Source organism: Microplitis demolitor, chromosome 7, assembly GCF_026212275.2.
Source record: "Microplitis demolitor isolate Queensland-Clemson2020A chromosome 7, iyMicDemo2.1a, whole genome shotgun sequence".
In the NCBI taxonomy this organism is placed as follows: Eukaryota; Metazoa; Arthropoda; class Insecta; order Hymenoptera; family Braconidae; genus Microplitis; species Microplitis demolitor.
Genome location: NC_068551.1, coordinates 16316196 through 16328518, shown reverse-complemented (window position 1 = coordinate 16328518; position 12323 = coordinate 16316196). Strand labels below are relative to the sequence as shown.

Sequence of the window (12323 nt, the reverse complement as noted above, 5' to 3'; positions counted from 1 at the left end):
AATAATTTTAAATATCCATTTAAATTTATCGATTTCTATTGTTACAATTACCGTAGTATTATATCAAGTAAATAAATACGACGCAATAATTATAGGAAATAAAACTGCAATACAATGAAGAATAAGAACTACATAATACAAGTTTGATTAAATATTTTTAATTAAATTATACAGCGTCGTAAATTTATACTCAGCATTTTATTAGTGTCCTATTGTAGATGACGATGCATGTCAGGATAAAATATAATAGTCGCGTGACAGATAAGAATACTTGTTTAATTGCATGTTGGTACAAAGTTGCATAGTATGAACATAACTTGTAGTACTTTGAATTTTTTTTAATTATACAAGCACAAAAAAAAAGTGATTTCTTGGCGAAAGAAATATTTTGCATTTGAAAATGAAAACAAAAATTTTCTTATGACTGAAAAAAAATTTCTCGATACAAGAAATTTTTTCTTGCTTTAAGAAAACTTTTTATTGCTCGAAAAAAATTTTGGTATTTAATTTTTTTAAATATACAGGCATAGAAAAAAAAATTCTTGGCACAAGAAATATTTTGCATTAAAAAATGAAAACAAAAATTTTCTTCTGACTGAAAAAAAATTTCTCAATACAAGAAATTTTTTCTAGCATTTAGTAAATTTTTCATCGCTCCAAAAAAATTTTTGTTTTCAATTTACAATGCAAAAAATTTCTTGAGACAAGTAAACAATTTTTGTGCCAAAAAATTATTTTTTTCAGAGAAATTAAAAGTTGAAAAACATATTAATAATAATAAAAACAAGTAAAATAAACTATAAAAGTGTTTCTACACATGAGTGGCTGCGCCTATGTGTCTGTCGTTGCAAAGTCAGGTAAGCCGGTGCATCCGGTTAAGTTTCACGAGAACGACTCTCGAGTAAGTCTTGTGAATTTAAAAGAACCGTTAATTTTTTTTTACTATAATTTATATCTTTTTATATTTATTTTATGTACGGAATGAGATGCAAGGATAAAAAATTATGTGTTGAAATAATTGATAAAAAAAGAGCAGCTTGACACGCATGTGTGCATATAAATAAGATTGATTATTCCAAAAAAGTACACGCGATATGAAAATTCGTGTTTCTGGTAATTTATTTACAGTATGCAACTTACACACTTGTAATAATAGTACTTGATTTCGGTCTATACAAAAGAAAATAATAATAATTTAAATAAACATTAAAGTTGTTATTATTATACAATAAGAAAGTGCGTGAAAGAGTGACACGTAAGGAAAAAAAAGTAGATCAAATCGTGTAAAGCGATGAGGACATTGAGATTGAGAAATATTTGATTACTAGTTTGTTTGGATAATAACTGATAAAAATACTACACGTCGATTGAATAAAAAATACCATACGTTTAATTGTAAATAATAAAAAATACAGATGTGATAGAGTTTAAACTGTAAGACGTAAAAATTTACCATTGTTCTCCATGTGCTCGACCTTGGACAACGACAACAACTCGCGTGTTTCGTTAAAAGAATTTAAAGTCTCAAATTTTTTAACATAAATGTAATTTAATTTTGTCGGACTTTTTATTTTTTGTGAAAGCAAAACACGTTTTAAAAATAAATAAATCTAACTTACGGACATTTAAAATCCATGTCAATGAAAAAACATTTAAGTCATATCGTTTATCTTATTTGTTTGTTGTTGTCTTTGTTATCGTGATAAATGTGATCCGATACAATAAAGCTTTGAGCGAAATCCTTTTAAATTTTATTATAAAGATCTTTAAAGACAACTTTTTCTTTACAGCCGCAAACTTTTACGCTTACAAACCTGACTGGAGTACGGCCTAGACAAGATCTTGGACAGAATGGAGTTGAGGATATGATTCAATTGAAGTAATAATCATAATAATTATACTGTAAATAATATTTATTATTATTTACATGATGAATTTTATTATTAATTTTTTTTTTAGTGATTTAAATGAAGCATCATTACTTTGGAATCTTAAAATACGATATGATAAAGAGCTTATCTATGTAAGTTATTAATATCTTTATTTTTAAATAATATTTCACGTTGCAGGTGTCATAAAAGCGTATAGATAATTTACGCCCTTATCGTCTCTTTTTTGGGTGAACCTCGTAACTGCAAAATTCTCATTTTTTCAGAAATCTGTTAAAATATATATTCTGTTACACGTGCGTGAATGGAAATATAAAAATTCAAAAGTCTCTCGAACATTCTGTTAAAATTATTAAAATTTGAAGCTTTTTTTTACGCAATAGCAATACTAAAGAATGTTTTTCACTCATAATTTCAATTATGAACAAAAAGTAGTTAAGAGGTTTATCTAGAAAGGGGACACTATGGTACCAGAAAATCTTAAGGATGTGTAAAACAAATTTGAATAATATATGTACATATTTTTCGTATATAAGTATAAAAATAATATAATACAATTTTTAGTTTTTTTATGCGCGCTTATAGTTCTTGAGATAAGGGCCAGAATCCATAATGGTCTAAAAAGTTTTTTTATTTTCATACTTATAGATAAAAAAACATACATCGATTAAAGAAAAATTTTGTGTGCGCCCTTTTGGTTTCCGGTATCTATTAAGAGCCTGAAACCATAAGAGCGTATAAAAAATTTAAAAAATAAGTAAAATTTATATTTTTAGATTAAAAATACAAGGATTCAAAAAAAATCAGTCCGAAAAAATTCCAAAAAAGTTGGGCATGTGAAACTTCTAAACTTGAGACAGATTAGAACTTTTCTTGAATTTCTGTAATTTTGATAGTAAAAAAAAAAGTATTTATGACTTTATATGAGTGAATTTTGAGTAAAAAAAGAACCTTTTTACCCTCGTTTCAAAAAAGTTCAAAAACCCCAAATTTGGAACTTTTTTTTTATTCCATGGGGCTATTAATTTTTAATAGGAACTTTTTCGGAACGAGGGTACAATAAAGTAAAAATAAGTTTTTAGTAATATCTTTTAAAAACGTTCTATCTTACTCAAAATTCGTTTATATAAAGTCCTAAACACTTTTTTTGTACCGTCAAAATTACAAAACTTCCACTCAAAGCTCTCACCTGTCTCAATTTAGAAGTTCTACATATCGAGCTTTTTTGGAACGAATTTTTTTTACACGGGTACATTGCAAAAAATTTCGGAGTAGAGCGGATCAAATTCGGAGTGAATGTAAAGTGAAGAGTTTTCTATTCATATCATCCCCTCGCTCCTCGGAATGAAATTCACTCCGAGGAGTTTATTTTAGCCCTTTAAATGCCACATATCTATGAAATGTCGTATGTTTCACCCAGTGACATTTTGACCAAACCGTGAAAAAACGATCAAAAAGTAAAAAAATTTCTCTTTGAATAAATTTTGTAACAAATTTATTATCTTTACAAAGAAGCTTTAACCTAAAGTATCTATTAGTTTTATTAAAAAAAAAAAAAAAAATGAAAATGATCTAGGGTCAAAATGACACGTGGTGTCATTTAAAGGTCAACATTAAAACTTCAGATCGGAGTGGATGCGCATTGAAATAAAATTCACGTCACTCCGAAATCAGTTCGCTGAAAAAAAATCTTATTTACTCCATACATGGAGTGATTTTTTTTTAAACTTTGTAGCTACGAGTGATGGAGCGAATTTCAATTAAAATAGTAGGACTTTTTGCTAGGATACGCCCTTACGTCATCTGTAACGATACATATTTTTAAATACTCGGTTATTTAACGTTGCTGCTTTTAATTACAGACATATACCGGCAGTATTCTCGTGGCCGTTAACCCGTATAAAATGTTTGACATTTATGGGTTGGACCAAGTTAAATTATATGAAGGAAGAATCCTCGGTACTTTACCACCGTGAGTTTGAATTAAAAATACAAAATAAAATTTATTCTGACATCGCAATAAAAATATTTAAATATTTATTTCAAATAGACATCTTTTTGCCATGGGTTCATCAGCTTACAGTCAAGTTTCAGCCGCGAATAATTCGACCGCAAATCAAGTCGTAGTAATTTCCGGTGAATCGGGATCTGGTAAAACAGAATCAACAAAATTGGTAATGCAATATCTAGCTGCTGTAAATCGAGCACCGAGTAATCTTGTTACCGAACAAATTTTGGAAGCTGCACCACTTTTAGAAAGTTTCGGTAACGCCAAGACACCGCGTAATAATAATAGTAGTCGATTTGGAAAATATCTTGAAGTCCATTTCAGAGAGTGAGTGATTTATTTTTAAAATTGTCGCTTAATTTTTTTTAATCAGAACAATTAGTGACGATCGATATTTAATTATTTCCTCATGTATTTATAGCGGAGTGATAGTTGGTGGTCGAGTAACGCAATATTTATTAGAAAAGAGTAGAATAGTAACACAGGCATCAGACGAGAGAAACTATCATGTATTTTACGAACTTCTCGCTGGCCTTGATCAACAACTAAGAGACAAATACGGTCTTCTTACTCCTGACAAGTATTTTTACCTTAACCAGGTACACTCTTATAATAAAAAATATTAATAAGTAACTTGTTAATAATTAATTCCAACAAATAACAAAAAAATTACAGGGCGGGAGCTGTCAAATTGACGGAAAAAATGACACACAAGATTTCAAAGCTCTGCTATCAGCAATGCAAGTTCTTGGATTTACTTCTGAAGAACAAGATACTATCTTTAGAATTTTAGCTAGTGTTCTTCATCTTGGTAATGTGTATTTTCATAGAAAGCAAATGAGACACGGGCAAGAAGGAGTTGAAGTTGGTTCGGATGCTGAAATACGTTGGGCTGCTCATCTTCTTCAGATAAATGTCGACGGCATAATTCGGGCGCTTACGACGAAAACTACCGTACGTTTTATACATTTTTTTATTTGGCAAGTGTTAAAATTTATGTTAGTGGATAAAAATATAATTTTATGTATTTAGGAAGCGAGAAATGAAAGAGTGTTAACAGCTTTAAATATTGACCAAGCCTTAGACGCGCGAGATGCCTTTGCAAAGGCTCTTTACAGTTCGCTCTTTTCTTGGCTTGTCGCTCGTGTTAATCACATTGTCTATAAAGGAACGAAACAGACATCAGCGATATCGATTCTTGATATATTTGGCTTTGAAAATTTTACTGAGAATAGTTTTGAACAATTGTGTATTAATTACGCTAATGAAAATCTTCATTTTTATTTCAATAAACACATATTCAAATTGGAACAGCAGGAGTATGCAAAAGAAAAAATTGATTGGACGACTATTAATTATACCGTGAGTTATTTAATTAACCATTAAAAAATTACTCTAGAGTATGCGCTCCAAACACGAGGATTTTGAAAAAAAAGGAATTACCAGAAATTATTTTTTTTTTTTTTATTTGTTAATTGGAAATTTTTTTTTAACCCTTAACGGCCACACTTCACCCAGGCCACATAACGGCCACACAGGGTAACTCCCTTTTTTTTAAAGTTTTTTGACCAATTTATTTGAAAGATATAAGACCTCTAATTCCAATTTTTAACTAGTCGCCCCATGTGGCCATTAAAAGTTAATTACAAAATTTTTTTTTTTTTTTTTTTAAATATGGTAAATTTGGATGATCCTGAAGTTAGCAGACAGTAAATGATTATTGCACGATTCATGATACGAAGCATCAGAGTATGCTTTACGATCGAAATTTTTTTTTTCGACTAATTAATTACAAAAAAAATAAAATAAAAATATGCACATGTAGAAAATTAAAAAAACTATAGGTGCAATTATTTGAAGTATTTTTTTTTTTTTTATAATTTATCGTTCTGAAAAGAATTCAAAAATTATTAAATATCGGCCAAATTGTACTATAAATTTTGGGTGACTGGTAATTGGCATAAATTTTTCAAAATTCATATGAAGTAAAAAAATTTTAAAAACTCGTAAACTGTATGTCCGACGAAACACAAGAATTTATTGTATTTTTTTTTTTTTTTTTTTTTTTTTGAAATACAAAGCGGTGGAGGTTTAAATCCAAAGTATTTTTTAGCAAAAAAAACCGACTCTATATTTTCATTTGAAAATTAAAAATAACAAAAAAACCCCGCGATATTTTAAATATATGCCTGAAAAATATCTCGAAAAAATTTTAAATCAATTGAAAAATTAAAACGTGAAATATACGAGCTGCCAATACCCGAAAAAGCTTTTAAAAAAATTATTTGTATCATTAAATTACTGATTTCCAAAACCCTCGTTTTTGACGCGCGCATTAGTGATTTGGATTTAATTATTAATAACATTTATTTTAATTAACTAAATAATTTAACTACAGGATAATCTGCCGGTAATTCATTTGATTGCTAAAAAACCAGTAGGAATTCTCCATCTTCTCGATGACGAGAGTAATTTTCCAAAAGCTACCGATCTATCATTCCTCGAAAAATGTCACTACAATCACGCTCTGAGTGAATTATACTCGCGACCGCGAATGAATTCAGCTGAATTTGCAATAAAACATTACGCCGGTCAAGTCTGGTACAACGTCGACGGTTTTCTTGATAAAAATCGTGACACATTGAGATCAGATGTAGTGGAACTTCTTATCGGTAGTAAAATTCAAATGGTCAGTAAAATGTTTCAACACGTAAGATCTGCGCACGAGGCAAATAAAACAGTTAATAAACCAAATGGAAGATTTGTCACAATGAAACCAAGAACGCCTACTGTATCAGCTCGTTTTCACGACAGTCTTCAGCAGCTATTGGAGTCAATGTCTCAATGTAATCCGTGGTTTGTACGTTGCATTAAACCGAACAACGATAAATCCCCAATGAAATTCGACATGCCTTGTGTTCTTGAACAACTTCGTTACACGGGAATGTTGGAGACGATACGAATCAGAAAGACCGGTTACCCGGTACGTCTTCTCTTTGGTCAGTTTGTAGATAGATATCGATACTTGATATCAACGCGCTTACCTAGAGGCGCACCCAATAAGGAACTTTGTCGCATAATCTTAGACAAAGCTGCTCCAGCAGACGCTCATGATCAATATCAATTAGGTTTGACCCGCGTATTTTTACGTGAATCACTTGAAAGGAACTTGGAGTATAATCGGGCATTAATTCTCGAGCGTGCAGCCATAACTGTTCAACGGTAAGTTTATTTAATAATCTATTCTCCAATGAAGAAAAACTTTTTTTTTTACCCTTTTTATCATTTCGCGTTAACTTTATAACTGTTATTATATATTATTAATATTTATTTTGTTAGATATACACGAGGTTTTCTTGCACGGCGAAGATTCTTAAACATATCCCGCAGTACAGTATTTCTTCAAGCTGTTTATCGAGGGTATCGTGAAAGAAAAAACTTCCGTGCTTTGAAAAAAGGTGCTATAATGGCACAAAAGTTATATCGCGGTAAAAAAGAACGAGAGAACTTTAAAATATTAAAAGAAGAAATGGCTAAACGAGCTGAAATTGAAAGGGCAAGTAGAGAGCGTGCTAAAGCTAAACAACAACGAGAAGAACAGGAAAGAACTTCTAGAGCTGTTGCCGGTGTTAATCATCTTGAAATTCCAGCGGAACTGGCATTTATTTACAGTAAACTTGATGGTAAAATATTTATTATTCTTTTTATATTTTATTTTCTTATAAAAATATGCGCATGCACAGTAAAAAAAGATTCGTCACAGTGTAAAAAAGCGAGTGTTAATAATTCAAGTGTTGAATTTTTAACACTTTTGAGAGTTAATTCAACACACTGTTATTATCTTGTTTGACCAGCTTTAATCAATTGATTTTTTTAACACACAAAATTGTTATTTTAGTTTAACGTAACACCTTTTAAATGCTACTCTCAAATCAACACACATTTGTTAAAAATATTCTTGACCATTACAAAATAACTTTTAAAAAATTTTTACGTTTAACATATATGCACAGAAAAAAAAGTTGAGTCGAAAATCTTAAGTCGAGAAAATATTTCGGAAGACAAACGTTTTTGGGAACCAAGTCAATATTTTCTTGAGCCAACAGAATTTGTTTTGGTCAGAGCAGATCTCTACTGTATCCAAGAAGGTTGAGGTTTTCAAAATAAAATTTTTTGAATCAAGAATATTTATTTTCAGTCGAGAATTTTTTTTTCTGTGCGAGTGTAATTTTTTACACAAAATATGTGAAGATTTGGACGGATCTTTTTTTTACTGTTTGGCACAACTTTTACAAAATTTTTCCACAATATATCACTTCATTGGCAGGTCGAAATTTACCATCCACACGAAACTTTATATGTGTTTGCAATATAACGCTTCTTGTCATGACGATAATGTTCACGATTTTTGACAGATCGTATTTAAATTTCATACACTTATTTTTTAAGTGAATACCTTGATCAAATTCAAAGATGAACAAAAAATAAAAGAAAATTTTTGTTACACGCATCTCAAAGCTCGTGCGACTAACTTTAATTTCTATTATTCAGTTATTTTTCAAAATTTTTTAAACGTTCTATGGACCCAGAAAAAAAGAATTTCTTAACGCAAGAAATTTTTTGCATCATGAATTGACAATAAAAAATTTTTTAAGGCAAGAAAAAATTTTTAAATAAGGAGCCTTAAAAATTTTATAAAATATCGAAAAAAAAAAGTGACTTTATCTTCTAATAACTTTGAAATATCGCACCATACTATATACTACTGTATTTTTTTTAAAAACTTTTCTTTTATATTTAATGATCTAAATTATGCCCAAATGATAGTTCTCATAATTTTACAATTAAATTTTTATGATAAAATAAGAAATCATTCTATTCTGGATAAAAAGTAAAATAAAATAATAAAAAATTATTGTAGATTGGCAACCCGTACATACCGAGAGGAATTTACTAAAAGTAGTTGGTTCAGTTACTCCACTTCCTATAACTTACAGTCTGCCATCAGATATTGATCAACATCAATTTTCAAAATTCACAAACATATACTTTAAGAGTCATATTTTTGGTATGAAACGTGAGCCAATAAAAACACCTTTCTTGGCAAAAGCACGTGATCAAGATTACACAGACTCGTTGATGATATTTAAGTTGATTTTACGATTTATGAATGAAAATAATCTCAGTGGTAAACGAGAACACGCCTTAGGAGATTATATTGTCAACAAAGGAATCGTAAACGAAAAATTACGTGATGAAATACTTTGTCAGCTAGCAAATCAAACATGGAAAAATGATAATGATCCTAATAAAGAACGTGGATGGTTACTCTTAGCCAATTGCTTATCAGCATTTCAGCCTAGTCCAACACTATTCAAATACTTTTTAAAGTAAGTTAAGTCATTAAAATATTTATTTTATTATAAGATTATAAACAAATAATAATATAATTTTTTATTTTTTTATTATTATTACAAAAGATATGTCTCGGATCATGCATATAATGGTTACAAGGCTTATTGTCAACGCAAACTCTTGCAAGGTGAACGTACAGTGATAAGAATAATGAACAATAATCAATTGACAGCTCATCATGTCCCTAGAAGTTATCCGCCGTGTGTTCTTGAATGGAGGGCTAATAGAAATCGAGTTAACATGGCTCTCAATGTTGGATTTTATGATGGTAATTCATTTTATTTTATTTCATTTAATTAATTTGCTAAGTAGGCCGCTTAACAGCTCTACTAAATTTTCAAGTTTAAAAATATTTGTTACTACCTATTAAAAAAGTCCATATGGGAATCCATTCTAGACTCCTATGTGGATTCCCATATAGATTCCTATAGGAATATTAATCTGTTTTGTATTCATATACGCGTATCAACAGACGATAGAAATTAGGGTGTCCGTTATTTACCAACTTGATTTTTTTTTGCAACGCACCCTAAATTTTTCGTTTATAACCTAAAAAAAATTATCAGATCCATATAAGCCCTTCCCAGGTAGCACACTTGCCTTTGTGACATCTATAAGATATCAGTTTGTAGGCTACTTTTTGACTTGTCGATAAGGCATCGATATGTTGACAAAACGATCAAAAATTTATGTCACCGAAAAAATGTCTATTTAAAAGACTTAACATAACTGACGACAAAAAGTAAATTACAAATAGTGGTAAAATAAGTCATTCAAACAACTTTTAAATTGACATGAGACAGGAAAAACAACACAAATTTTCTCTGTCTCCGGAACCAACATTTGCATGTCGTATTTATACCAAAAAAGGTGGCTGAGACTAAAAAAAATTTTGTCATCCTTTTAAAAGACATCTTAAAGTTGAATCTGTGCTACTTGGGTTAATATTCACATTAAACTGTGCCACATAAGTAATACATTTGAACAACATGGAGTTTTGGCGCGTTTTACATTTAGTTGTTTTTTCTCCTAAGCTAGTTAATATACAGACATGAGAGGTACATATCTTGATAGGAAATTGAAAGCTCTACAAAAAAAGGCCGCTTATGATTTTTTGATGAATTTACTGGTTTAAAAGTTAGTCAAAGTGAAACTTATAGTAATATTTTTGATTTTTGTACTTTAACCTCAAGAGTATCATTATTTCTATAAAATTTCTATTCAATTTTAACTGTGTTATTAAAAAAATTACTGCAAAAAAATTCAGATAACTGAAAAATAATGTAACTGACGAGTTAAGTTTGAAATTTTGCAATTTATCAGAAAAATATGATAGATTAAATAAATTTTTTAGCATACTGATTAAAACTTTATTTTATTAAACATTCTCTGCTAGTATTGGGAAATTTTTTTTTATACTCACAATTTGAATAACATATCGTTTTTAATCTTCGTTCTTTAATTAGAGTATTAATATATTCTTCAGTCAGTTTCACAGTTATTTCTGTAGTATCAATGACTACTTGTATGTGTTTTCATATTTTTAGTATCGACTCAACGGCTAAAGTAGTCCGTTTACCTCATCATTGACAGATTAATTAAAAACAGTTTTTTGTATAAAGATTATAAGCGGTGACTGTGTTTTATATTATTATCGATTGGATAATAGTCAAATGATAAAATATTGTCAAAATTTTTTAACAAAAAAAAATATTATATAATTTATGTGATCGTCCAATGTCGCATCTCAGGTTACCCTAGCGAACGCCGTCAAGGCCCGGGTCTCATGTCCCGTCATGAATTTAAACTGCAGGCTACGACAGCGTTCGCGGAAATCACTTATCTGCTTTAGTTACTCTGTTGAATAATTTTTCTTCATCAGCCTTACTGATTTATATTCTCAACTAGTAATTCATTTATTGTACTTAAAGTATTTAAAATGCTAATTTTTATATCATTAAACAAGATGACGTATGTCTCAAAAACATCTAGCAAACGATAGAATTCAAATGATCACGTTGTTGAAGAAGTCCCAATAAAGGGACGAAACGTCCAATTTATAGTCAAAATTGAATTATAATTTTTGAATTACTGTCCATCTTCCTATGATTTCATCATTTTATTAACTTGATCTGGACACGATTTTAAATTGATATATTTTAAAAAGTGTGGATAATAATATGGAAATTAACAATAAATTTATGCTTCAAAAATAACTACAAAAAAATATGTATTTATTATTGATAAAAGCAAATTTTACAATAAGTCCGCTGCTACGCTTGCTAATGTAATTCATCCAAAAGCAATACGTAAAAAATTGAATAATTGCTTGTTAAAAATAAGTGGAGCCGCACTTGTGAATAATTGATTGTAAATTTGACTAATAGGTGAAACAACAACCTGCGCCATTGATTCTTGGACAACTTGTGAAGAATTAGCAAATCTCGCAATCCAAAACCATGGAGTCGATAATTCCGGTTGGACGATTACTCTGTGGAATCAATTCGGAAGTCCAGATACGATGGTCACCGAGACAAATGGTTTTGATTATGTACTTGATTTAATATCAGAAATGGAATTAGCCCCGGCATTCCCAGCAGCAAAGCATATGTTCCTTGAACAGCGAAAGAACAACTTCCCGCCAATTAAAAAGAGAGAGGTAAAGTGGGGGATATTTAATATATATAATATGTGTTTTAACCGTTACTGGTGAGAGTCAGCAATGGATCAGCATTGTTTATTATCAGCGAAAATGAGAATGCGAGCGTGAGAATTTATACGTCATAATTTGTTTGATTCCTTAGCACACACAAGTCATTCGTGAACTGGAACAAGACTTGGATATACCAGTGCCTGTGCTAAAGACCTTCCAGCCGTTGGAAAGAAAACCGGTGTCGAAGGTGGTGGATAAGCCTGTTGAACCGGAACTTCAAACACCTAGACGACCAGCAGTACCTCCACCTCAGCCACCTGTAGTAAAATCGCCTGTTAGTATAATATTTTATTTTTAA

At 30.1% G+C, this 12323-nt stretch overlaps 1 protein-coding gene across 2 annotated transcripts in view; it reads left to right on the top strand.

Annotated features, from left to right (window-relative positions):
* LOC103571401 (uncharacterized) overlaps positions 1 to 12323 on the top strand; it is a 61341-nt gene that overhangs the window by 17344 nt on the left and 31674 nt on the right. For both annotated transcript variants that reach the window (XM_053740591.1, XM_008549559.3), the window contains 13 exons: positions 1791 to 1879; positions 1960 to 2023; positions 3752 to 3861; positions 3940 to 4224; positions 4319 to 4496; positions 4573 to 4851; positions 4930 to 5259; positions 6296 to 7119; positions 7237 to 7580; positions 8819 to 9287; positions 9378 to 9580; positions 11700 to 11971; positions 12117 to 12299. In XM_053740591.1, the coding sequence (XP_053596566.1) occupies positions 1791 to 1879; positions 1960 to 2023; positions 3752 to 3861; positions 3940 to 4224; positions 4319 to 4496; positions 4573 to 4851; positions 4930 to 5259; positions 6296 to 7119; positions 7237 to 7580; positions 8819 to 9287; positions 9378 to 9580; positions 11700 to 11971; positions 12117 to 12299 (3630 nt within the window). The remainder of the gene's footprint in view (positions 1 to 1790; positions 1880 to 1959; positions 2024 to 3751; positions 3862 to 3939; positions 4225 to 4318; positions 4497 to 4572; positions 4852 to 4929; positions 5260 to 6295; positions 7120 to 7236; positions 7581 to 8818; positions 9288 to 9377; positions 9581 to 11699; positions 11972 to 12116; positions 12300 to 12323) is intronic.